The sequence below is a fragment of the Carlito syrichta genome, unplaced genomic scaffold (assembly GCF_000164805.1).
Source record: "Carlito syrichta isolate Samal-C Ts95f unplaced genomic scaffold, Tarsius_syrichta-2.0.1 Scaffold309286, whole genome shotgun sequence".
In the NCBI taxonomy this organism is placed as follows: Eukaryota; Metazoa; Chordata; class Mammalia; order Primates; family Tarsiidae; genus Carlito; species Carlito syrichta.
Window position 1 is genome coordinate 133,170 of NW_007253382.1, and position 26,893 is coordinate 160,062.

Here is a 26,893-nt window from a genome sequence, read left to right on the forward strand (position 1 = left end):
GCCGCTCCCGGCCACTGCAACCTCGACCTGCTGGGCTCCGGCGATCCTTCCGCCTCAGCCTTACAAGTAGTTGGAACTACAGGTGCACACTACCATGCCCGACTAATTTTTGATTTATTGTAGAGATGAGGTCTCGCCAAGTTGCCCAGTCGGGTCTCGAACCTGCGGGCTCAGGCAATCCACTCACCTCAGCCTCCCAAAGGCACGAGATTACAGGCTGAGCCACCGAGCCCGGCTTGAGCATTGTTTTTTAGTTTTTGTTGTAAAGGTCTTTCACTTTTCTAGTTAGAAAGATGCCAAGGTATTTCACTTTTTTTGTGGCTATTGTGAATGGGATTGTACTTTTTTATTTGGTTCTCTGCCTGTTTGTTGTTGGTGTATTAAAATGCGATTGTCTTTTGCACACTTATTTTATACCCTGAGACTTTGCCAAAGTCCTTTATCAGTGCAAAGAGGTTTATGACAGATTCTCTTGGATTTTCTAGGTATAGAATCATATCGTCTGCAAAGAGGGATAGCTTAACATCCTCTTTTATTATTCGGATACCCCTGATATCCTTCTCTTGAATGATTGCTCTAGCTAGGACTTCCAACACTGTGTTGAACATGAGGGATGAGAGCGGGCAACCTTGTCTTCTTCCGGTTTTCAGGGAAAATGCTTCCAGTTTCTGTCCATTTAGTAATATGCTGGCTGTGGGTTTATTGTAGATGACTTTTACTATTTTGAGGTATGCTCCGTCTTTACCTAGGTGTTCAAAGATTTTTATCAAGAATGGGTGTTGGATTTTGTCAAAAGCCTTTTCTGTGTCTAGTGATATAATCATGTGGTTCTTGTTTGTACATCTGTTGATGTATTTAATTACATTTATGGCCTTGCGGATGTTAAACCAGCCCCGCATTCCTGGAATGAAGCCTACTCGGTCATCATGGTGGATAATTTTTGAGTTGTGTTGTTGGATCTGATTTGCTAGAATCGTGTTGAGAATTTTTACATCTATGTTCATCAGGGACATTAGCCTGTAGTTCTCTTTCATTGTTGGGTCTTTGCCTGGTTTGGGTATTAGTGTGATATTAGCTTCATAAAACGATCTGTGGAGAGTTCTCTTTCTCGATTGCTAGTAATACTTTCATTTTTAAAAAATTTTTATTGTAAAGATATGGGGTACAATTCAGGGTTAGGTATACAAACATTGATCATGCAGGTACCCCTGTAAATGAGGTATGCCCCTCCCTCCCTGTAATACTTTCAATAGGATTGATATCAGCTCCTCCTTGTATGTTTTGTAGAATTCCACTGGAAATCTGTCTGGTAATACTGAATTTTTTTTTTGAGTTGGAGTCTCACTGTCTCCCAGACTGGAGTGCAGTAGCCACTCCCGGCCACCGCAGCCTCGACCTACTGGGCTCTGGCGATCCTTCCGCCTCAGCTTTCCAAGTAGCTGGAACTACAGGCGCATGCTACCACGCCCGGCTAATTTTTTTTTGATTTATTGTAGAGATGAGGGCTCGCCTGCCCAGGCGGGTCTCGAACCCGCGGGCTCAGGCAATCCACTCACCTCAGCCTCCCAAAGGCGTGGTATTACAGGCTGAGCCACCGAGCCCAACTAATACTGAATTTTTAAATCTTCAAATCTCTAGCCACTCTGATAGGCAAGGAAAGCCAACCCAAAACTCATTTTACATTTGCTTGTAAAAAGGAAGTTAGTTCCATTTGTATGCCTTATTAGTAGTCAGGTTGGACATCTTTTTATGTTTTTTAGCACCTTGTACTTCAATAAATTTTCTGTTATAGTTCTTTTATTTTTTTATTTTTTGAGTTAGAGTCTCACTCTGTCCGCTCCCAGCCACCATAGCCTCGACCTGCTGGGCTCCAGTGATCCTTCCACCTCAGCCTTCCAAGTAGCTGGAGCTACAGGCACGCGCTACCATGCCTGGCTAATTATTATTATTTTTTTTGAGTTGGAGTCTCACTGTCGCCCAGACTGGAGTGCAGTGACCGCTCCCAGCCATTGCAGCCTCGACCTGCTGGGCTCCGGTGATCCTTCCACCTCAGCCTTCCAAGTAGCTAGAACTACAGGCGCGTGCTACCACACCCGGCTAATTTTTTGATTTATTGTAGAGATGAGGTCTCCCCAAGTTGCCCAGGCAGATCTCGAACCAGCGGGCTGAGGCAATCCACTCACCTCAGCCTCCCAAAGCGCTCGAATTACAAGCTGAGCCACCGAGCCCAGCTCCATTACTCTATCTTAAAGAGCTGGTTCATGCTTAGTTGTAATATAAGTACTATGTTTAACTAGGAGGAGAAGGTCACAGTTTTTCTTCAAAGAGGAAGTTAGTCTCATTTTTTAATCTTTAGTCTTAAATGATATGCTAGATGTTGAGTATTTGTACTTACAAGTAAGCTTTTCTTAAGTGTAACTTTTTTTGAACAGGCTTTTTTTGGTTTTTTTGAGTGAAGTCTCACTCCGTCGCCCAGACTGGAGTGCAGTGGCACGCTCCTGGCCACCACAGCCTCGACCCGCTGGACTCCGGCGATCCTTCCGCCCCAGCCTTACAAGTTGCTGGAACTACAGGTGCACACCACCATACCCTGCTAATTTTTTTATTTATTGTAGAGACGAAGTCTTGCCGTGTTGCCCAGGCTGGTCTCAAACTTCTGAGCTCTGGCAGTCCTTTCACCTCAACCTCCCAAAGTGCTGGCATTAGAGGCGTGAACCACTGCGCCCAGCTCTTATTAGTTTCTTATCTAGTTTACTTCTCTGGTGATATACTGTTAAGTCAAGTACAAGGAGTACATGGAAATGACAATTTAATTGTCCTTTCTCTGCCAATATAAATTTAGATTTCATTATCTTTTTTTTTTTGAGTTGGGCTAGAGTGCAGTGGCACACTCATGGCCACCCCAGCATCGACCTACTGGGCTCAGGCGATCTTTCTGCCTTAGCCTTCCAAGTAGCTGGAACTATAGGCATGCACTATCACACCCGGCTAATTTCTTTAATTGTAGAGATGAGGTCTCCCCAAGTTGCCCACGCTGTTCTTGAACCTGTGGTCTCAGGCAATCCTCTCACCTTGGTCTCCCAAAGTGCTTGGATTACAGGCTTGAGCCACCGCACCTGGCCGATTTTATTATCTTGATGATGTTTTAGACATTGTGTATGTAGATCAAGCTTAGAATCATGATAAAGCCAAAATCTATCCTTTAAAAAAAATACTAAAATCAAGGAATTGGATGAGCTTTAGCATTACCTGAAATTCAGCCTTACTTCTCATGCAGTTAAAAAAGAGAGAACTCTTTTCTTTGCTACCTGTTTCCATTAGTACATATATCATATTGTTTACATGACCATCTCAAATTCCTCTACTAATATATTGGCTTCTTAAGGTTAAAGACCATAATCTCACTCATTTGTGTAGTACCTAACATGATACTTGGCATATTATTGACTTTTTAATTTTAAATATGTGGGGTACAATTCACGGTTAAGTATACAAATGTTCATTATACAGGTAACCTTGTTGATGAGTGTGTTTTTAAAAAAATTTTTTAATTAAAAAGATCAAGTGAGTTATTCGAATAAAAACAGTACCTATTGTGTGGTAAGCACTAAGTAAGGGTTAACCATTATTAAATTAGTGTCAAGGAATCCCAGACACCGAGTTATAAGGATCTGAATTAAGGCAGAGTGGCTGTGGGGAGAGAGAGGAGGGAATAGATTTGAGATGCATTTTTGACTTTATGTTTGACTTTACTGGATCTACAAGGAATATGAATTTAGAAAGTTTGCTACCTTTATTTCTAATAATAAACATAGAATTTATTTTTGCTTATGTTTGACAAAACTATTGCCACAAAAGCACTGCTTCTGGAACATCAATATTTTAGCTTTGGTGCAGCGTCAAGGGATCTGCTGTATAGGTACAGTGATTGTATTAATTTGTACAGTAAAGGTGTGGTGGGTTAGTTTTATGTGTCAACTTGGTTAGGCTATAGTACTCATTATTCAATCAAATACTAATCTAGGTGTTGCTGTGAAGGTATTTTGTAGATGTGATTAAAATCTACAGTCTGGTGCCTTTAAGTAAAGATTATACTTGATAATCTGGGTGGGTCTCATTCAATCCATTTAAAGGCCTTAAGAACAAACCTGAGGTTTCCCTGAGGTAGAACTTTTCTGTGCCTTAACACTCAGCTGCTGCCTGAGAGTTTGCAGCTTAGTGGCTTCTCCTACAGATTTCTGATGTAACAGCTCCCACAGTCACATAAGACAGTTTCTTGAAATAAATATTTATACACACACACACATACATACACAAAGTACATCTTTGTGCTAATCCTACTGATTCTTTTTCTTTGAAGAACCCTAACTAATACAGAAGATATCCTGGAGGATATGTTAGCTAAGCTTGAGACCTGATGGAATTAGCTGTATAAATAGAAAAAAAGAGTTTTGAAAGGTAAAGGGAACAGCATGTGCAAAGGCTCAGTTGAGAAGGAATATGATCCATTCAGGAAATGGGACATAGTTTGGTTTCAGTAACATATAATAGGCAATGGAGAAGACTGGCTGGCAGGGGATGAGTCAGACTGAATCACACAGGATCCTGAAAATTAAGTTAAGGACTTTGAACTTTTAGGTAGTAAAAGTTTATGAAGCAGGGGAATGTTGTGATAAGTTTTTTCCTAAAACAGAATTTCTTTTCTTTTTCCTTTACTTTTCTTTCACACCCAGGAAAGACCTGAGAAAGGGACAGAGTTTCATAAATCCAAGTAATATTTATTTTGTAGTTGTGGGTACATGTGAGGATTTGCTATATAAGTAAATTGCATGAAGGTGAAGTTTGGGCTTCTAGTGAGCCCTTTCTCCCTATGGTAGTGGACACGGTACCCAGTGAGTGACTGTCCGTCCCTTATCTTGTCTCCCTCTCTTCCTCCTTTAGCAGTGAGTGACTGTCTGTCCCTTATCTTGTCTCCCTCTCTTCCTCCTTTAGCAGTGCCCACCGTCTGTTGTTCCTACCTTTGTGCTTGCATGCCCAATGTTTAGGTCCCACATATGAGTGAGAACATACAGCATTCAGTTTTTTGTTTCTGTAATAGTTCCAAGTAATATTTTTATTTATTTGTTTGTTTGTTTAGAGTTGGAGTCTCACTCTGTCACCCAGGCTGGAGTGCAGTGGCACACTCATGGCCACCCCAGCATCGACCTGCTGGATCCCGGGGATCCTTCCGCCTCAGCCTTCCAAGTAGCCGGAACTATAGGCATGGGCTACCAAGCCCAGCTAATTTTTGATTTATTGTAAAGATGAAGTCTTGCCAAGTTGCCTGGGCTGATCTGGAACCCATGGGTTGCAGCAATCCACTTGCCTCAGCCTCCCAAAGTACTGGGATTACAGTCTGAGCCTCCAAGCCTGACCCAAGTAATACTTTTTAAAGGAAAATTTTTATTGTTAATCCTCAATATTGGCTTAAAATATTTTTATTATATCGTTAAGTTGATATTATAAACATAAAAGTAGGTATAAACTTTTAGCTATAAAACTAACAAAATTTCTAATTTAAGTACAGTAAAATGGCTAAAATTATTATCATTTGTACAGATAGGGTCTTGCTATGTTTCCCAGGCTGTTCTCGAACTCCTGGCCTCAGGTGATCCTCCCACCTCAGCCTCTCAAATTGCTAGGACTATGGACTTGAACCATTGTGCCTGGCCCCCTTTAAAATTATTATAAATTTGACTGGACACAATGACTCATACCTGTAATCACAGTACTTTGGGAGATCAAGGTGAGAGGACTGCTGGAGCCCAGGAGTTTGAGACTAACCTGGGCAACATATTGAGAATTCATCTCTACAAAAAACATAAATTAGCTGGGTGTGGTGGTGCAGACCTATAGTCCCAGCTACTTGGGAGGCTGATGCAGAATGATCACCTGAGCCCAGAAGGTTGAGGCTGTGGTGAGCTGTGATCGTGCCACTGCACTCTAGCCTGGGCAGCAGAGTGAGACTGAGACTCCAACTCAAAACAAACAAACAAACAAATAAATAAAATATAAAATTATTATTAACTTAATGTGATGAATACTTTTGTGTTGAAATGAAATTCCTGATGTACATATTTCCTTTTGAGTTTAGTATTTCTCTGTATTAAGTGATACAAGATGATTTATTTCACCCAATATTCACATTGCCAGTGAAACTTGCTTGTTCCTTTTAGGTCATTTGTTTTTCTCTTTACCCCAATACATCATGGATACTTACCTCATCATGGATACTCACCTAAGTCCATTTCTACTAATTTCATTATTTTATTTTATTTTATTTTTTTTGAGTTGGAGTCTCACTCTGTCACCCAGACTGGAATGCAGTGGCCGCTCCCGGCCACTGCAGCCTCGACCTGCTGGGCTCTGGCGATCCTTCCGCTTCAGCCTTCCAAGTAGCTGGAACTACAGGCGCGCACTACCACGCCCGGCTAATTTTTTGATTTATTGTAGAGATGAGGTCTCGCCAAGTTGCCCAGGCGGGTCTCGAACCCGCAGGCTCAGGCAATCCGCTCACCTCAGCCTCCCAAAGCACGGGATTACAGGCTGAGCCACTGAGCCCGGCTACTAATTTCTTGTTGGTCCTGGACAAAGTAGTACTATTTGCTGCTAGTGTTCATTTATTTATTCAGTATTTTTTGGCACCTACTGTGTGCACATTCTAAATGCAGGGATATGGTAGTGAACAAAATAGATAAACTAATAATACTTTCTAGATTGCGAGAGTTGCAGTATGAAATTATGTAAGCATATCTATAAATAAATTAGTTAATATCCCTTCAGATTGTGATAAATTAAAAATAAAAATAAAACAGCGTAAAGGGATTGAATATGATAGAAAAGAGTGTTATTTTAGACAGGATAGTCAGGGAAAGGCACCTCTGAGGAAGTCACTTTTGAGTTATCATCTGAAGTAAAGGAGGAAATCATGATGTAGTTTCTGGAAAAAGTATTCCAGGCTGACTGAACAACTGCCAACCCTGGGATAGGAATAAGCTTGCTGTGTTGCAGAAACAGTAGTGAGATCACTTTGGCTGGGACAGAGTGAGCAAGAGTAGTAGGCAAGGAAGTTAGTAGGGTAGTCAGGGGCCAGGCCATGTAGGATCTTATAGGCCATGGTAAGAAATTTGGAGTTATTTTCAGATGTAATAGAGAAATTGATCTGCATTACTTTTTAATAAGATCACACAGGCTGCTCTAAGAATAACAGAATAGAAAGGAGGCCAATTAGGGGTTGCTTGTACTAGTCTAGTAAAGGGTGGTGATAGCTTGCACTATGGAGAGAAGTGGTTAAATTATGATGGATATGTTTTGAAGGCAGAAGCAGTAAGACTTGGTAATGACTTGGATGTAGATGTGAGAAAAAGAGAAGAATCAAGGCTGACACCAAGGTTTTTGTCTTGAGCTACTGGAAAACTTAAGTTGCCATTTACTGAAATTATGATAATGATGATACAAAATAACAGCTAACACTCGTACCTGCTATTTTTGTAAGTGCTCTCCATCTGTTGTCCTACTCATTAAATAGGGAATACTGGGAGAGGAAGAAATTGGGAATAGGGAATTGAGAATCAGTTATTTTATTTTAGTTTTTAAATTTATTTTTATTTATTTTTTTATTTTTTTGAGTTGGAGTCTCACTCTGTTGCCCAGACTGGAGTGCAGTGGCCGCTCCCGGCCACCGCAGCCTCGACCTGCTGGGCTCCGGCGATCCTTCCGCCTCAGCCTTCCAAGTAGCAGGAATTACAGGCGCGCGCTACCACGCCCGGCTAATTTTTTATTTATTTTAGAGATAAGGTCTCGCCAAGTTGCCCAGGTGGGTCTCGAACCCACGGGCTCAGGCAATCCACTCACCTCAGCCTCCCAAAGGTGCGAGATTACAGGCTGAGCCACCGAGCCCGGCTTATTTTTATTTTTATTTTTGAGTCGAGTTTCACTCTGTTGCTGAGGCTGAAGTGCAGTGGCACAATCACAGTTCACTGCAGCTTTGGCCTCCTGGGCTCAGGCAATCCTTCTACCTCAGCCTCCCTAGTAACTGGGTGTGTACCACCACACCTGGCTGATTTTTCTATTTTTTTGTGGAGACAGGCCTTACTGTGTTGCCTAGACTGGTCTTGAACTCCCAAGCTCAAGCAATCTTCCTGCTTCAGCTTCCCAAAATGCTTTGATTACAGGCATGAGCCACTGCACCCAACAAGAATTTATTTTTTTAAACATGATATCTTTGTGAATCTTATTATATTTTTCATATAGAGATAATTGAGTAGGCTGTGGTTATATCAGTCAGAAGTTTAGGGGAGAGGTTCAGTCTAGAAATATGAATTTATTCATATGATCAGTGTTTATAAGGTATTTAAAATTGTAGAATTGGATGAGATTACTAGTCAGGGTTCATATTTGGGGTGTTATTGCTTCTCTTGGAGGAAGTTAGAGATTTAGAGGGCTGATTTTGGATGTCCTAATAACTGAGGAGCCAATGGGCATTGAATTGGCTAGAATGGTAAGTGAGGGTTGCTAAATGTCCTGCAGTGTATGGACTGTTTCAACCACAATGCCAATCATCTAGGGAGGAGAGGAGTGAAGAAAATGGAGAGATGAGATTAAGGGCCAAGTCCTGGGGCTCTGCCACATGTCAGGAGGGGGAGGAGGTTTCTGGTAAAGAGAGACTATCTCACTTGAAGTGGAAAATAAAAACTTTCAGAGGTCCACAGCCCTTAGCTTAGTGAGCACTTAACAGTTACTGAGACTGTGATACATAGAGGGGAGCAGTCTAGAGGAAGTGAGAATATTTTGGATTCTGTTGCATCTTCAGGCACTGAAGATGAACCTGAAATATGTTTTGGAGATAACTCATATGAAGTAAAAGATAAGCTTTCTCATTTGGGCAGATAGGTGGATAGTGATGAGTTAGGAAGGAGCAGGAAGAGGATGGAGTAAGGATGAGTAGAAGACAGATAATGAGTTGTGCATGTTGAACAGAGGTTTGCAGATATCTAAGAGGACATGTTAGTGAGTTGGACATGTGAATTTGGAGCTCATTCATGCAAAAATAGTTATTGGGCATTTCCTGTTTTCCAGGGACTATTTTAGGTGTTGAAGACACAGCAGTGATCAAAACAGGCAAAATACCTATCCTGAAAGAGCTTATATTTTAGTGATAGAAGATGATAAAATAAAAAAAATAAATTTAAGGGCCATGTGGTGGCTCACACCTGGAATTCCAGCACTTTTGGGAGACTGAGGCAAGAGAATTGCTTGAGCCCAGGAGTTCGAGACCAGCCTAGGCAACATAGCGAGACCTTGTCCCTACTAAAAATAAAAAAATTAGCCAGAAGTGGTGACATGTACCTGTAGTCCCAGCTACTCAGGAGGCTGAGGTAGAAGGATCATCTGAGCCTAGGAGGTTGAGGCTGAAGTGATTGTGCCAGTGTACTCCAGCCTGGGCAACAGAATGAGACTCTGACTCAAAGAAAAAAAAAAAGTAAATATGTATAGTATGTTAGAAGATAAGTGCTCTGAGAAATATAAAGCTGGAAAAAAAAGATAAAGCAGGGTTGGGCTGAACTGATTGCAATTCAAAGTAGGGTCATGAGGAAGGCTTCACTGAAAGGGTAGCATTTGACCAAAGACCTAAGAATTGAAGACTTAGAACATTCCAGTGTAGAGACCCTGAGCATGCCTGGCAGATTCAAACAGCAAGGAGGCTTAACTGCCTGGAGTTGGGAGAGGGAGAGTACTTGAACACAATGAGAAAGTGTGAACTTGGTCATAGGGCACTATAAGCAGTTCAAAGAGCTTTTGCTTTTACGAGTTTCTGAGAGAGATCTAGACTGAACTTATGAACTTATAGACTTGGACATCATCTGCAAATGGGTGGTTACAGAGCTGTAAGACTATTTTTATCTTGTGTAGGACTAATTTCTGTCTTGCACAGGAATTCAATTAGGTGGAGACATAAAGTTGGCTTCTGTTCTGCAGAGAGTGACTACACAAGGTTCTTCCAGCAAGTCACCCTTCTGTTTGTGATTCTCTCAGACCAGAGGTGTTTTACCTGGGCGCAGTGACTCACACTTGTAATCCTAGCACTTTTGAGACCAGCCAGGGCAGCATAGTGAGACCTTGTCTCTACACAAAATCAAAAAGTCAGCCCGGCATGGTGACCTGTACCTGTTGTACCAGCTACTGGTAGTGGGAGGATGGTATGCCAAAGCGGAAGTATTGCCTGAACCCAGGAGGTCCAGGCTGTGGTGAGCCATGATCATGCCACTGCACTCCAGCCTGGACAACAGAGTGAGACCCAACTCAATAAAAAAAAAAAAAGAGAGAGAGAAGAAAAAAAGAGGTATTTTGTTAATTGAAACTTTGCGTCAGCTAACCTAGGATCATCTCTCTGATTTTCTAGTGATAATAGTGATAATTTGATTAACAGTTGAGGTACTATTGATTCTGCCTTTTCAATCTGCCAGTAAATTCTGTTATTTTAATTAACACTCTTTAGATTTTTTAATTCTTCATTATTATTGCTATTTCACTTATTTATCAGATATTTATTCAGTGCTACCTACATATGAAACAGTGCTGACCTCAGGTCTGTTAGCATGAGAGGTTGAATGGAGCTTTGTTTGCACAACTGGACATACTTTGCTTAGGCTTCTAATGACTGTAGTCCATATTAATCCCTTATTTTCTCTAATGCCTCTTTTTTTTTCTGTAAGAGTTGTGTCTTTTACAGTTTCACATGGAATGAGATTATTTTCTGCTGGGTGTATCTCAAATGCCTTCTATACTTATTCTTTGAATGTTAACACTTTACTGATTTGGCTTCCGAGCTAGTCTGTTTTCTTATTGGTTGCTCTGATTTTTACAATTAATATCTTACTTAAGGACAACCAAGTTGAGATCAACACCAACTTAATTTCTTTGAGACAATCTTGCTCTGTCACCTAGAGACTGGAGCCTTGACCTCCTGGTCCTTTTTTTGAGTTGGACTCTCACTCTGTCGCCCAGACTGGAGTGCAGTGGCCACTCCTGGCCACCGCAGCCTTGACCTGCTGAGCTCCAGCGATCCTTCCACCTCTACCTTCCAAGTAGCTGGAACTACAGGCACGTACTACCACACCCGGCTAATTTTTGATTTATTGTAGAGATGAGGTCTCACCAAGTTGCCCAGGCGGGTCACAAATCCACGGGCTCAGGCAATCTACTCACCTCAGCCTCCCAAGGTGTGGGATTACAGGCTGAGCCACCAAGTTTGGCTGACCTCCTGGTCTTAAGCGATCCTTCCACCTCAACTTCCTGAGCAGCTGGGACTATAGATGCATGCCGCCACTTCTGATTTATTTTTAACTTTTTGTAGAAACAGGATCTCAATATGTTTTCCAGGGTGGTCTAGAACTTCTGGCCTAAAGAGATCTTCCCACTTAGACCTCACAGAGTGCTAGGATTTATAAGCATGGGCCACTGTGACTAGCATTTGCCAGCTTAATTTCAATAGTACTGTACAATATCGTGATAGGTAGCATTAAATGATTTTAGAGCCACTTTATAATAGCATCATTCAAAGGAAGTAAATAAGTACTGTGTGTTTGGTGGAGGAATTCAGTAAATCTACTATAGAAATTAGAGGTCATAAGCCGGGCTCGGTGGCTCAGCCTATAATCCCGTGCCTTTGGGAGGCTGAGGTGAGTGGATTGCCTGAGCCTGAGGGTTCGAGACCCGCCTGGGCAACTTGGCGAGACCTCATCTCTACAATAAATCAAAAACTAGCCGGGCATGGTAGCGCATGCCTGTAGTTCCAGCTACTTGGAAGGCTGAGGCAGAAGGATCACCAGAGCCCAGCAGGTCGAGGCTGCAGTGGCCGGGAGGGGCCACTGCACTCCAGTCTGGGTGACAGAGTGAGACTCCAACTCAAAAAAAAAGAAAAGAAAAGAAATTAGAGATCTATAAGATCCCCTTAGAACACATGTGAAAGGACTATGTGGTACTGGAATATTGCAGTCTGTGATTTTGATAGCTTAGTATTAGAACTGGAAAGTATCAGATGGCTGTCAAACTGTCAGTGTAAGTCCTGTTCTTTTTTGAATTGGAGTTGGGTCACCCGGGCTGGAGTGCAGTGGCACACTCATGGCCACCCCAGCGTCAACCTGCTGGGCTCTCAGTTCTTCTGCTTCAGCCTTCCAAGTCGCCAAAACTACAGGGGCATGCTACCATGCCTGGCTAATGGTTTGATTTATTGTAGAGACGAGATCTCACCATGTTGCCCAGGCTGATCTTGAATTCCTGGGCTCAGACAGTCCTCTCACCTTGGCCTCCCAAAGTGCTGGTATTACAGGCTTGAGCCACCGTGCCTGGCTGTAAATCCTAGTCTTAAAGAAATACTGTGCTAAGTTGGGTTCTCTTTGAAGCTGACTCTGATAGTTTAGTGTGAAGAATGCTTATTAGGAAGTGCCGTTGGAGTCAACACCTTGTGGAAGGAAGAGAAAGGGAGCAGCAGTATTTGGGCAGAGGGAGAGTTCGTACTGCAATAGAGCAACAGCCTTAGTAGACCCCACAGGGAGTTCTGGAGCTAAAATGACTTTTTAGAATTGTCCCATGTTGTGCTGTCATGGCTGGGCTTATCCCTGGTTTTGATTACGTGTGGACCCTTGAAAAGGCAGCTCTTCAAACCTGAGGTGATCCCTGAAGGAATTGACAGTTGAAGGCTGTCAATTGAATGCAACAGCAGTACCAGCAGTTTGGGGCAACAGACCATTCCTTGAAGGGGGTCTAGCCAGTGTAACACCATGCTGCCATAGTGTACTCTTTCTTGTATTGCTCAGATCTACTGCTTTTTAAGAAAAACAGCATTATTGAAATATACTTTACATACCATACAATTTACCCATCTAAAAGGTACAATTCAGTGTTTTTTTGTTTTTTTGTTTTTGAGTTGGAGTCTTACTCCGTCGCCCAGACTGGAGTGCAGTGGCCGCTCCAGTGATCCTTCTGCCTCAACCTTCCAAGTAGCTGGAACTACAGGCGTGCGCTACCACGCCTGGCTAATTTTTGATTTATTGTAGAGATGAGGTCTCGCCAAGTTGCCCAGGCGGGTCTCGAACCCGCGGGCTCAGGCAATTCACTCACCTCGGCCTCCCAAGGCGCAGGATTACAGGCTGAGCCACCGAGCCCGGCTCAATTCAGTGGTTTTTAGTATATTTATAAGTTGTACAACCGTCACCCTAATTAATTTTAGAACATTTTAATACCCCCAAAAAACCCTGTTCCCTAGTTCTCACTCCTCAATCTCCCAATCCCCTCTAATCATAGACCACCATAAACTTACTTTCTCTCTCTATAGATTTGCCTGTAGGATATTCCATGCAAATGAAATCATACAGTATGTGGTCCCATGTGATTAGCTTCTTTCATTTAGTTTTAAATGTTTATCCATGTTGTAACATTTATCAATACTTCATTTCTTTTTATTGCTGAACAACATTGTGTTGTATTCATTTTGTTTATCCATTGATCAGTTGATAGACATTTGGGTGGTTTTCACTTTTTAGCCATTACGAATGATGCTGCTATGAACATTTGTATACAAATTTTTATGTGTATATATGTTTTTATTTCTTTTGGATATACCTAGGAGTGGACTTGCCAGAGCATATGTCAAACTCAACTTTTAACATTTTGGGTAACTGTTAGACTCTTCCAAATCTGCTGTATCATTTGAAATTCTCACCAGTAGTGTATGAGAGTTCCAGTTTCTCTACATCCTTGTCGACACCTGTTATTATCTCTTTCATTTATTTTATTTTATTTTATTTTTTGAGCTGGAGTCTCACTCTGTCGCCCAGACTGGAGTGCAGTGGCCGCTCCCGGCCACCGCAGCTTCGACCTGCTGGGCTCCGGTGATCCTTCTGTCTCAGCCTTCCAAGTAACCGGAATTACAGGCATGCGCTACCACGCCCAGCTGATTTCTCTTTCATTTATTATAGCTGTTGTGATGGGTATGAAGTGTTATCTCATTGAGGATGTTAAGGATCTTTTCATGTACCTGTTGACTATTTTTTTTTTTTTTTTGAGTTGAAGTCTCACTTATGTCACCCAGACTGGAGTTCAGTGACCTCTACCTTCTGGGCTCAGTCGATCCTTCTGCCTTAGCATCCCGAGTAACTGGAACTACATACACACACCACTACACCTGGCTAATACTGTTTTTTTGTAGAGAGAGGGTGCTATGTGGCCTAGGCTGGTCTCCAGCTCCTGGGTACAAGCAATCCTCCTGTCTTGACCTCCCAAACTGCTGGGATTACAGGCATGAGTCACCATGCCTGGCCTACCTTGTCAATTTTTTTACAAAATATTTTACTAGAATTTTGATTGGATTGAATTGTGTTCATTGGTCAATTTGGGAAGAATCAACATTTTAATTTTTTAAATTCTAATGTTTAAATTCATTTTTATCTCTATTAACTTCTATTTAATTTGAAATGTTCCAGTCTATGAACATTGCATAACTCTCCATTTATTTTGATCTTTTTATTTCTGCCTGTAGTGTTTGTAGTTGTCAATTTGGAGGTACTGCATATCTTTTGTTATACTTACTTCTATGTATTTTATGTTTTGTGATGCTATTCTAAATACAGTTTTTAAAATTGTATTTTCCAGTTGTTTGCTGTTAGTATATAAAAATGCAGTTGGTTTTTGTATCCTGTAACTTTTCTAAATTCACTTATTCTAACTTTACTTATTACTATTAACATTTTTGTAGGTTCCTTAGGGTTTTTTTTGTTTTTGTTTTTGTTTTTAGCATAAGTAATCACTTAACTTGCAAATAGGGCAGTTTTTTTTTTTTTTGAGTTGGAGTCTCACTCTGTCGCCCAGACTGGAGTGCAGTGGCCACTCCCAGCCACTGCAGCCTCGACCTGCTGGACTCCGGCGATCCTTCCGCTTCAGCCTTCCAAGTAGCTGGAACTACAGGTACGCGCTACCACCCCCGGCTAATTTTTTGGTTTATTGTAGAGATGAGGTCTCGCCAAGTTGTCCAGGCAGGTCGCGAACCCGCGGGCTCGGGCAGTCCACTCACCTCAGCCTCCCAAGGCACGGGATTACAGGCTGAGCCACCGAGCCTGGCTTCACTCTAATTCTTATTATTTCTTTTCTTTGGGTTGAGCTTGCTCTTTTCTCAGTTTTATTTTTTATTTTTATTTTTTTATTAGAGATAGTCTTGCTATGTTTCTAGGCTGGTCTTGAACTCCTGGCCTCAAGAGATCCTCCTGCCAGGGTCTCCGAAAGTACTGGTATCACAGACATTGAGCCACTATGCCTAGCCTTTTTCCAGTATCTTTTTTTTTTAAGCTTTAAAGCAGAGTTTATTAGTGAGAAGAAGAGAGAGAAAAAGGAAGATTCTTAGCAGAAAGACCTGCCATGGGCAAGTTTTTCAAAAAGAAAACCAGCCTCCAGTACTGGAGGTTGTTAATTGAAATCTTTCTTCTTTTTTGATACAGGTATTTATAGCTATAAATTTTCTTCTAAGCACTGATTTCTGCATCCCATAAGTTTTGGTATATTGTATATTGACTTTCATTCCTCTCATCTGCTTCTTTCTTTATATGTGTTCAAGGAGCAGCTCTTCTGGGATTCTGGTCAGCCTCTCTTCCTGGAGGATACTTAGAAGGAGGTTAATATGGTGAACTGTAGCTCCTGCCACTGCAGCTTTTGTGGAGGTTACAATGAATAATTATTAACTGCTTTCCTCACTCTTCATTCCACATTTCCGTTGCCCTCAGCTAGCATATTTGCCACTCTATGGCTTACTTGGTGGAATGACCCAAACCTTATTCCTGCAGGATCTGAACCACTGGTCACCATGCTTTTCTCAGGCTAGTGTTTCCAGCTTCTCTGTCAGAATTGGGGAAGGCAATATCAATAGGCATCCAAGTAGATTATCTGGGTTCCAAACATGTTCTTCTTTGTCCCAGTGTGGAACAGCAACCCTACTTCTTTCTGACAATCAGGATCAGTTACCTTGCTATGATAGTAATTCCTCTTCTTATCTGCCGATTCCTGGCTACAAGGATTCTAATATGTCCAGGTGGTGGCCCTCACTTATTGTGTGTTAGGGCCCTTGTTTCTTCTGTGGAAGTGTTCCTCTTTTAGTGACCAAGATCTTTAACTCTGCAGAACCTGGAGTTTCGGGGATAGGAAACACAAATTCCCCAGGTGGGTCCTTGGGATTTATGATAAATAGGGTATTTTGTTTTTACCTCCCATATCCCAGATCCATGTTTTCTTTCTGTTAAGGCATAGCGGCATATAGAGGTCTTTGATTTAATTTATATTTTTCATTCTGGAGAATGGCACCCTCTATGTTGAGCTAGTGCTTTAGCTGTGCGTTCAGCAAGCCATTCCTGTGTTCTTTTGAATAGGCAACTTTTAGATGATGTTCTGTATACCACCAGTAGATCCCATGGCCCTGGCCTGTCCTGTACTACTTAATTTACTACCAAACAGATCCCCCAACATAACTTAGTATTATGTGGGATGATGCTTTCTGGGAGATCAAACATTGCCTAAGATCTCCTGTAGTGATATTCACCTTAGTCCTGAGGACAGGAGAGGCAAACCTATACCCAGACTATATGTCTGTTCCTACCAGAATGAATTGTTCACCTTTCCAGAGTGGAAAAGGCCAAATATAGTCACCTTGCTATCTAGTGACTATTTGGTTTTCTTACAAGATAGTGCCATATTGGGAGTTTAATGTTTGTCTATGTTGCTGACTGTTTAAGACTTTTGGTGGCATCAGTAGCTAGAGCATCCTTAGTAAATGGGAGTTCATGCCGTTTGGCCCATGCATAGTGCCTATCTCTGCCACCTTGGCTACTTTTGTTCATGTGCCCTTTTTTGTTGGCACTGGGGAGAATATGACAAATAATGGCTGACATCATATGGTTGAGTCATTTTTGTCTACTTCGTTGTTTGGCGCTTCTTTTATGGTAGATGTTCTCTGATGAGCATTAACATATGATACAAAGATCTTTACACTTTGTGTCTACTTCTGTGTCCTCCTACATGTCTCTGCCAAGACCTTCTTGTCCCAATTTTTCAGTCTTTCCCCCTTCATGCCCCTGACCAGCATGTCAGGACATTTGCCTGAGTCTGCATGTATTTTAACCTCAAGCCACTTCTTGGCCCACACAAAATAGATGTTCAGGTGTACTGCTTAGAGCTCTGCCCATTGGGAGGGTTTTCCTTTACCACCATCTTTTAGTACCACCCCCAGGTTAGGCTGTAGTGCAGCCACCACTGTCTGTTTTTGGCTTGTACCCTCATATGGCAAAAGATGTATGTAGAAGGGGTAGCATCGGTGAATTGTTTGAGGGTTTGGGCTATCTAGTTATGATTGGGCTTTCTGGTCCTTCTTCTACTTAATTCCAGATATATCATTTTCATCTCATAATGAATTGCTACTGGGTTCACCGAGCCTCATGACTTAGTATGTTTCACAGAACCCAGCTCATAATGGATGATTCTGAATAAGTGATCACTTGGTGTCTTCGGTCAGGTATTCCACATCACTAGGTGATGTGTAGCATGCCAGGAGTTGTTTACAAAAGGCATACCGTTTTTCAATGCAAATGGCATGGCCTGCTCTGGAATCTGCGTAGTGATTCTCTCACTGCAGTTTGCATGATGCCCCTAGTACCATAGGATTGTTTGACTCACTGCTGACATCTAGAGACCTTTCCTGGTTTGCCCTACCCTGAAAACTGTCAACTTCTTGTGTCACCCAGTATAAAAGTCTGAGCTGTGTTCTTAGGTGTTATACTTCCCTCTTCTTGGTGGAAGATAGAATAATTTACTTGTTTGCCTTTATTTGAATGTCATGTCTTATCATGTCCCTAACAACTGGGCCTCTAAAAATTTCAGTGATATAATAGTTACCTGAGTCTTTGTAGCATTCCTCTCTCAACTTCTGGGAAATGTGTATCTTGGCAAGACCGCCAATGTGCTATCCATCTCTTGCTCATCTGGCCTAATTAGCATGATATTATTAATATAGTGACTCAGTGTGACATTCTACAAGAAGTCCAAATGATCCATATCTCTTAGGACTATATTATACCAAAGTCCAAAAGTGGCAAAATTGACATAGTCCTGTAAATACCGTGGTGCCAAAAAAATGTATATACATTTAAAGAGATGTTATCTATGGATTACTTTTCGAAGTTTAATTGAATTATGACAGCAATGTGTAGTATGATGTTCGCTCAAAAGGTGGGTTTATTTTATTTTATTTTTTATTTTTTTAGAGTCGAAAAACAGATTTATTGAATACTCTGCAAAAGAACAGTGGGCAGAACGGTAACAAGGAAGCCATCCACCAAAAGATGACTTTATTCAAATGAATACTAGCGTCACTATGCATCAGGCAGGATAGTCAAAGAAAATGGCAGAAACACAGTCATCATTTGAGAAGTGCAAGATCATTTTGAAGTGGTATTTGAAATTTGAGAACGTTGTGGAAGTGCAGTGACAATGGAGGTGTGAGTATGCAACAGAACCTCCAACTTGCTTTACAATTGCAAGCATTCATGATAAGCTTGAGATGCATGGTACTGTGTATGATGTGCACAAGAGAAGGTCTGGGAGGCCTTGCATAGTAACAAGTCCTACAGTAGATCACTATAATCAGAAGTGTCTGGATGCTGATGGTAACCACTTTGAGTACCTCTTTTAATTGCAGAGGTCAAATGTGACTTGTATTCATCTTTTGTTATCAGTATATATTGAGTATTAGAATTTTAATACAGTTTTTTCCTTTCTTAAAATGTGTAGAACCTGGCACGGTGGCTCATGCTTATAATTCCAGCACTTTGGGAAACAGAGGTGAGAGGATTGTTTAAGCCCACAGGTTTGAGACCAGCCTGGGCTGTAGTGAGACCTCATCTCTACAATAAAACAAAAAATTAGCCAGGTGTGGTGGCACTCATCTGTAGTTCCAGCTACTTGGAAGACTTAGGTGGAAGGAGCACCTGAGTCTAGCAGTTCAAGCCTGCAGTAGCCGTGAGCATGCCACTGCACTCCAGCCTGGGTGACAGAGTGAGACTCTGACTCAAAAAAAAAAGTATATACATTTTTTGGTGCTGTCTGTATATGCTATATTCTGTTCCATATACATGTGAATTGTTTCTGATTCTGTTTTCTGCTAGTGATAAAAAAGAACTTACTCCTCCGGTCACTGACTGCCTACCATGCTTCTGAGCCTGTGCTAATCTGTTGTAACAAAGATACCACATCTGACTCGGCAGCTATAGTTGTGACTATTAGATTAGATTAAGTAATAGCCTATTACTATTAGATTAAGTTTGCAGTAATTTGCTACCTTCTTCCAGGATTTGTCTGGTTTCACGGGGTCTACTCTGGTGAATCCTGTATCCTTTAGGATTGTGGCACTAATTTCTGCTACTTCCCCTCCTCCTACACCCCCGAGATATAATATTATTTTGTTTTGTAGTTATTATTTTGTTGGATGGGTGGGACAATTTTAGAGGCTTCCTTCTACTTGGTCATCCTCAGTGTGATAACTCTTCTCTCATAGGCCACGGACCCAAAATGAGGATTACACAAATTTTCAAATATGTCTATTTCAGTTTTACATTCAGGGACCAGGGGAATTACCATCAAGAGGGAAACTTACTGCGAGCTAAATATTGACCAGGACTTCATTTATTTTCTGATCCTTATAAGTCCATGTTGACACTTCCAGACTCTAGGTACCAGTGCCAACCTGTCTTCGAAACATTAAAGTGTTCCCCTTTCCCCAGTTTACTGTTACCTGAGTGAACGGCTGTAGGCAGAACGACTACATAATCCAGGCATACTGGGCACACAAATTGAGAGTAGGTGAGAGATCCCTTGGAATTGCTCACCAAAGCACTGTGGCACTGCCAGCCCAGGAAGGAAAAGGGAGTGATGAGAGGACATGAAGTGAATGACCTTCCTGGGAAGATGGTAGGAAGGTGATTTTATGTGAGCTGAGGCTCCAATCCCTCAGGACATGCTACATTTTCCCATAAGACTTCACTTACAGAATTTACAGATACAATTAAAGGAATTTCAAAATGGTGACTACAAAATGTACCAGAGCTGTGAGGCCTACTGATCACATAGGTCTCTCAGTCCCACAGGTTTCTCAGATAATTGTTTTACTATGGTGTTTTAGGATCCTTTCTCCTGGGTACCTGGCCTCCTTCAATCTGTGCATTCAGGATCTGAAATGGGCTCAAGTCCAGAAGCTGGACATGGGATCCTGATTTTTTTTATTGAGGTGCCTGCAGTAGCAGGCCCTCAGAATCCTGAACTTGCATCCTTCATTTCTTTTGATGTTAAAATAGAGGGTGCTCTTACTGGTTGTTCATCTATTTTCCTCTAGTGACATCATGTTCTGTTAGCTGTCTCCATTATTCTGTGAGTCAGGTCTCTTTGACTGTCACTGTAACCTTGCTGATCATTGTGGTAATTTTGTCCACACTTTTTTTTTTTTTTGAGTTGGAATCTCACTCTGTCGCCCAGACTGGAGTGCAGTGGCCACTCCCGGCCACCGCAGCCTCGACCTGCTGGGCTCTGGCGATCCTTCTGCCTCAGCCTTCCAAGTAGCTGGAACTATAGGCACACGCTACCACACCCGGCTGATTTTTTTGATTTATTGTAGAGATGAGGTCTCGCTAAGTTGCCCAGGTGGGTCTCGAACCCGCGGGCTCAGGCAATCTACTCACCTCAGCCTCCCAAAGGCACGGGATTACAGGCTGAGCCACCAAGCCCGGCTTGTCCACATTTTTAATAGTTAAGTACCACGACCTGGTCTCCTTTGTTTCAGTGTCCTGTCTTGGCTGTTGCTATCAGGGAGCTTAGTTTTGTAACAGTCTCTCCTGTAGAGGAACAACTATTAAACTTCTTAGTAATGCCATTGCCCCCTCCCTAGCACTTTTTTGTGGCATCTTCCCATCTTTTTCAAGGAACATGATATTTTGATGGGTTTTCTGACTAGATGTAATACATCTACTTCAGCATGCCTACTTCCCTGAACCTTTTAATTCCTTCCTGCCCTGTTTGCCACTGCAGTATTGTGTTGCAACTTCACTTAGTATGGGCTATCACTCTTCCAGCTTCTAGGAACTCTTCCAGCTTCTACCATTGTAGTGGTAAGTTCACACTGTATGCTGGGCTTTTTGCCAGGGTGTTAAATCCTGTATGTCCAGAGAATGGTTGGTAACCTCTCCCTTTTTTCCAATATTATATTCTGTTCAAGTGCTGATATGTTTAAGCACTGTCAGAGCTTGGTTGCATGTGTACTCCTCTGGCTCTTGACAGTACATGCTGACTAGGTCGTGTAGCTCGTGTAGGTTACAGTTCCTTTCTGATCTTATCAGGCCCAGCACATCTGGGCTGGATTATGCTGTGACCTATTTACTACAAGTTAAAGGCCTGCTGGCTAGGGGGTATGGTGGCAGATCCTGAGGGGATGGTTTTTGGTGGGTGAGATGAGAAGGCAAATATATCAGGGGTCCCTGGGCCATGGACCATTAGGAATCTAATACCTGATGATCCCCACCACTCCCAACCCCTCCCCATCTCTGGTCTGTGGAAAAATTGTCTTCCATGAAACCAGTCCCTGGTGCCAAAAAGGCTGGGGACCACTGCTCTATATTATCTTTATGTGGGAGGAGAATGCTAGCTCTTATAGGGATAGTGAACTCCTTTTGCAGTGTCAGGGAGGTAAGCAGTATCTGAGTACTGAGATGTTGGAGGGGCATCAACTTAAATGTCTCCATCTCATCTATTAGAGTCTCATTCTTTCCAAATTAGAACCCTGAAATTGGTATAAGAACATACCTCCCTTGGTTGACAGTTAACCTTCTTTGGAGCTGGGCTACTTTGATTATTAATTCCTGGACCTGGTCATCAGCCTTTTCTCTCCTCCTGCTGCAGGAGAAAAGAGCCTGTTTGTAAGTTACCAAGGGGTTCTGTGGCTTTCATATTTGGCTGTTCATCATTCTCATCTTTTTGTCTTTTAGTAGAGCACTAATTGGTCTTAGCAATAGCTGTTTAATACTATTGTCATTGTAGTTACTGTTTTCGCTCTGTCTTAGTTTATTTTGTGCTGCTGTAGCAATACCACAGACTGGGTCATTTATTAAGAAAAGAAATTTATTTCTTACAGTTATTGGGGCTGCGAAGTTCAAGGTCTGGAAGCTGCTTGTAGTCCCCCCTACTTGAGAGGCTGAGGCGAGACGATTACTTGAGCCCACGAGTTTGAATTTAGCCAGGACAACATAGTAAGATCCCATCTCAAAAAAATAAGTTGTACATTTCTATAATGTTCCAGTTTTAAACTATAATCAGTGTTACTGAATTGGGATTTTAAAAAAAGGCATGGTGGCAAGCCTGTAATCCCAGCACTTTAGGAGGCAGAGGCGAGAGGATTGCCTGAGTTCAGGGGTTCAAGACAAGCCTGAGCAACTTGTCGAGACCATATCTCTACAATAAATCAAAAAATTAACTGGACATGGTGGCACGCACCTGTAGTCCCAGCTGCTTGGAAGGCTAAGGTGGAAATATCGCCTGAGCTCATCAGGTCGAGGCTGCAGTGGCCATGAGCGTGCCACTTCACTACAGCCTGGGTGACAGAGTGAGACTCCAACTCAAAAAAAGTAAATAAATAAAAAGTGATAGATTTTATGTTTTAAGTATATCATTTACCTTTTTCTCTTTTTAGAAACTATATCGCACCTCCCTAAACTGGTTAAAAGTGGCATGGAAGACCCATTTGGTAAGTATCACCTGCATTTTTCTTAGTAAATGATATTTGTATTTTATCCTCATCTCCATTAAAAACTTGGAAAGCAAGTTTTTTTTTTTAATGTTCAGTATGCTGCTGTCTACATAGTGGTTCTCAAACTTGTTGCTCTCAGGATTCAAGTAAACACTTTAACGATTATCAAAGGCCCCAATGACCTTTTTGTTTGTTTGACTTATATCTATGAAATTTTCTATATTATAAATTAAACCTGATAAATTTTTAAAGCATTAATTTGTTTTAAAATGGCATTGATAAACCCATTATGTTTCTCAAAACGTTTTTAAGAAATAGCTCCCCTCCAAAAAAAAAAAATTAGTGAGAAGAGTGTTTTACGTTTTAGCAAACCACTAATGTCTGGTTATAGAAGACTACTAGATTCACATATCTCCTTCTCCATTCTGTCTCTGTGTAATCACCTACCTTGCAGTGGTATGTGGAAGAAAGATCACCATATAGATGGGAGATAATGACAGTGAAAATGAAAATAACATCTTAGAAATATTATTTAAAAAATAGTTCTAGGCCAGATGTGGTGGCTCATACCTATAATCCCAGTACTTGGGAGGCTGAGGTGAGAAGATTGCCTGAGCACACGGGTTCCAGACCAGCCAAGGCAACTTGGTGAGACCTCATCTCTACAATAGATAAAAAAATTAGCCGGGCATGGTGGCACGTGCCTATAGTTCCAGCTGCTTGGAAGGCTGAGGCAGAAGGATCACCTGAGCTCAGCACGTCAAGGCTGCAGTGGCCATGAGCATGCCACTGCACTCTAGCCTGCACAGCAGAGTGAGACTCCAACTCAAAAAAAAAAAAAAGTTCTATTATATATGTCAAAATAGCTAGAAGAGAATAATTTGAATATTTCTAGCATAAAAGAGAAGGCAAATATTTAAGAAGATGAATATCTCAAGTACGTTGACTTGATCTTTACAAGTTATGAATGTATTAAATTATCATATATACTCCAAAGCTCTGCACATCTATTATGTATCACTTTAAAAAATTGTTTAAAAATGCTGGGCATGGTGGCTCACGCCTATAATCCCAGCACTTTGGGAGGTAGAAGTGAGAGAATTGCCTGATCCCAGGGATTTGAGACCAGCTTGGGCAACTTGACGAGACCTCATATCTATAATAAATCAAAAAAATTAGCCTGGCAAGGTGGTGTGCTCCTGTACTTCCAGCTACTTGGAAGACTGAAGTGGAAGGATCACCTAAACCTAGCAGTTTGAGGCTGCGGTGGCTGTGAGCGTGCAGTGCACTCCAGCCTGGACAACAGAGTGAGACTTCGGTAGTAGTGGGGAAATTGTTTAAAAATATAATCCTAACCTAGCCAGGTGTGGTGGTTCATGCCTGTAATCCCAGCACTTTGGGAGGCAGTTGCGAGAGGATTGCCTCAGCTCTGGGGTCCAAGACCAACCTGAGCAGCATGGCAAGACCTCATCTCTATAGTAAGTCATAAAATGAGCTGGGTGTGGTGACGCACGCCTGTGATTCCAGCTACTTGGAAGACTGAGGTGGAAGAATCACCTGAGCCCAGCAGGTCGAGGCAGCGGTAGCCATGAGCATGTCGCTGCACTCCAACCTGGGTGACAGAGTGAGACTCTGACTCAAAAATTAAAATAAAATAAAAATAAATAAAAAATAAAAATATAGTCCTAACCATACAGACCTTTTGAAAGAGTGTCAGGTATCCCCAGAGGTCCTTAGACCATGCTTTGAGACCCACTGCTCTAGAATGTTAGTTACCCTAAATAAAATGAAGAATCATTTGGCAAGTTAAAATGAGAAATTTTAAGTTGATCTTGATCACCCAGTAACTTGTGTATACTTCTATTTTGGTTGGAAATGTAGGTCTGCTATTATTTCAGAAACAAATGTTCTTTGTAGTGTTTCATTAATACTTGGCCAATGAGCCGGGCTCGGTGGCTCAACCTGTAATCCTGTGCTTTGGGAGGTTGAGGTGAGTGCATTGCCTGAGCCTGTGGGTTCGAGACCCACCTGGACAACTTGGTGAGACCTCATCTCTACAATAAATAAATAAAAAAATTAGCTGGGTGTGGTAGCACGCGCCTGTAGTTCCAGCTACTTGGAAGGCTGAGGCAGAAGGATCTCGGAGTCCAGCAGGTCGAGGCTGGGTGACAGAGTGAGACTCCAACTCAAAAAAAAAAAAAAAAAAAGATACTTGGCCAATGAAAGGTAACTTAGTAACAGATATGTGTAATATTCCTAATTATGTTTTGCTTGGTATATTTTATCTAGCAACATGACTAATGGAATATAAATCTGGATACACAAAGGTTTGATATCTGCCTTTTAGACTACACAGTAATTTACTGTGTACTGAACCCTATTTTTGTTTTTTATTAAGAGACAGGGTGTCACTGTGTTGCCCAGGCTTGAAAATAGTGGCTATGTGGTAATAGTGTGCCAGAACTCCTGGGCCCAAGCAATTTTCCTGCCTCAGCCTTCCAGGTAGCTGGGATTCAGGCACACTCCACCACACCTGACCCTATTTTCTTATTGACTCGTTATTTTTTTGAGTTGGAATCTCACTCTATCACCCAGGCTAAGTGCAGTGGCATGCTCATAGCCACCTCAGCCTCGACCTGCTGGACTCCAGCAATCTTTCCACTTCAGCCTTCCAAGTAGTTAGAACTACAGGCTCATGCTACCACGCCAGACTAATTTTTGATTTATTACTGAGATGAGGTCTCTCCACGTTGCCCAGGCTGGTCTCAAACCCACGGGCTCAGGCAATCCTCTCACCTCAGCCTCCAAAAGTGCTGGGATTATAGGTGTGAGCCATTGCGCCTGGCCCTTATTGACTCTTAATTTCAAAATGAGACATACATGTTAGGATATCAGGTTTTTTTATTTTTATGGAGTTGGAGTGTCATTCTTGTTGCCCAGGCTGGAGTGCAGTGGCACGCTCACAGCCACTGCAGCCTCCACCTGATGGACTTAGGCGATCCTTCCACCTCAGCCTTCCAAGTAGCTGGAACTATAGACGCACACTACCACGTCCAGCTAGTTTTTTGTAATTTATTGTAAAGACGAGGTCTTACCAAGTTGCCCAGGCTGGTCTCAAACCCACGGGCTCAGCCAAGCCTCTTGCCTCTATCTCCCAAAATGCTGGGATTACAGACTGAGTCACCATGCCCGGCCAGGATATCAGATTTTTTAAAACTGTATTGTAGACTAGGGAGACTAGTTAGAAAGTACTTTTCCTTTAAAAATATGTATCAGCAAAAAAAGAAAAAAGAATCATAGACTTCATTTGTTTAACCATAGCATGCTGGAGGAAGAATTTGATGAGGTATTTTCTGACTCTTCATCATGTGGAATGAAGTCTGAATCCCTTTTTATACTAGTGCAGCTTGAGGAAGTATAGTAAAAGTACTGGCAAGTTTACATTCTGCTCTTGCTCAACTGCCATTGATGACTTAGGTTAGGCTCTTTAGGCTATTGGTACCAGTAATCAGATACCTCAGACTAATATTTTTTGTCTTGCTGTTTTAAACTTTGTGAGGTCAGTGAACCTAGATAATTTATTAGGACCTTGGGTTTTTTTTTTTCTTGAGTTGGAGTCTCACTTCATCGCCCAGGCTGGAGTGCAGTGGCACTCTCACAGCCACTCAGGTGTCAACCTGCTGGGCTCAGGTGGTCCTTCCGGCTCAGTCTTCCAAGTAGCTGGAACTACAGGCATGTACCACCACGCCTGGCTAATTTTTTGATTTATTGTAGAGATGAGGTCTCACCAAGTTGCCCAGGCTGGTCTCAAATCCTTGGGCTTAGGTAGTTCCCTCACCTCGGCCTCTCAAAGTGCTAGGATTAGAGGCTTGAGCCACCATGCTTGACCTTTTTTTTTTTTTTGAGTCAGAGTCTCACTCTGTCGCCCTGGCTGGGGTGCAGTAGTACAGTCATATCTCATTGCTGCCTTGACATCAACTTCTTGGCTCAAAATGTGCCACTATGCTGGGCTATTTTTTTTTTTTTTTTTTT

At 42.0% G+C, this 26,893-nt stretch overlaps 1 protein-coding gene across 1 annotated transcript in view; it reads left to right on the top strand.

Moving 5' to 3' along the window:
- The window catches only part of PHACTR4 (phosphatase and actin regulator 4), a 149,235-nt gene that overhangs the window by 22,349 nt on the left and 99,993 nt on the right, over positions 1-26,893 (top strand). The window contains exon 2 of the mRNA XM_008067095.2: positions 22,805-22,858. Coding sequence (XP_008065286.2) covers positions 22,843-22,858 — 16 coding nt within the window. The 5' untranslated portion in view covers positions 22,805-22,842. The remainder of the gene's footprint in view (positions 1-22,804; positions 22,859-26,893) is intronic.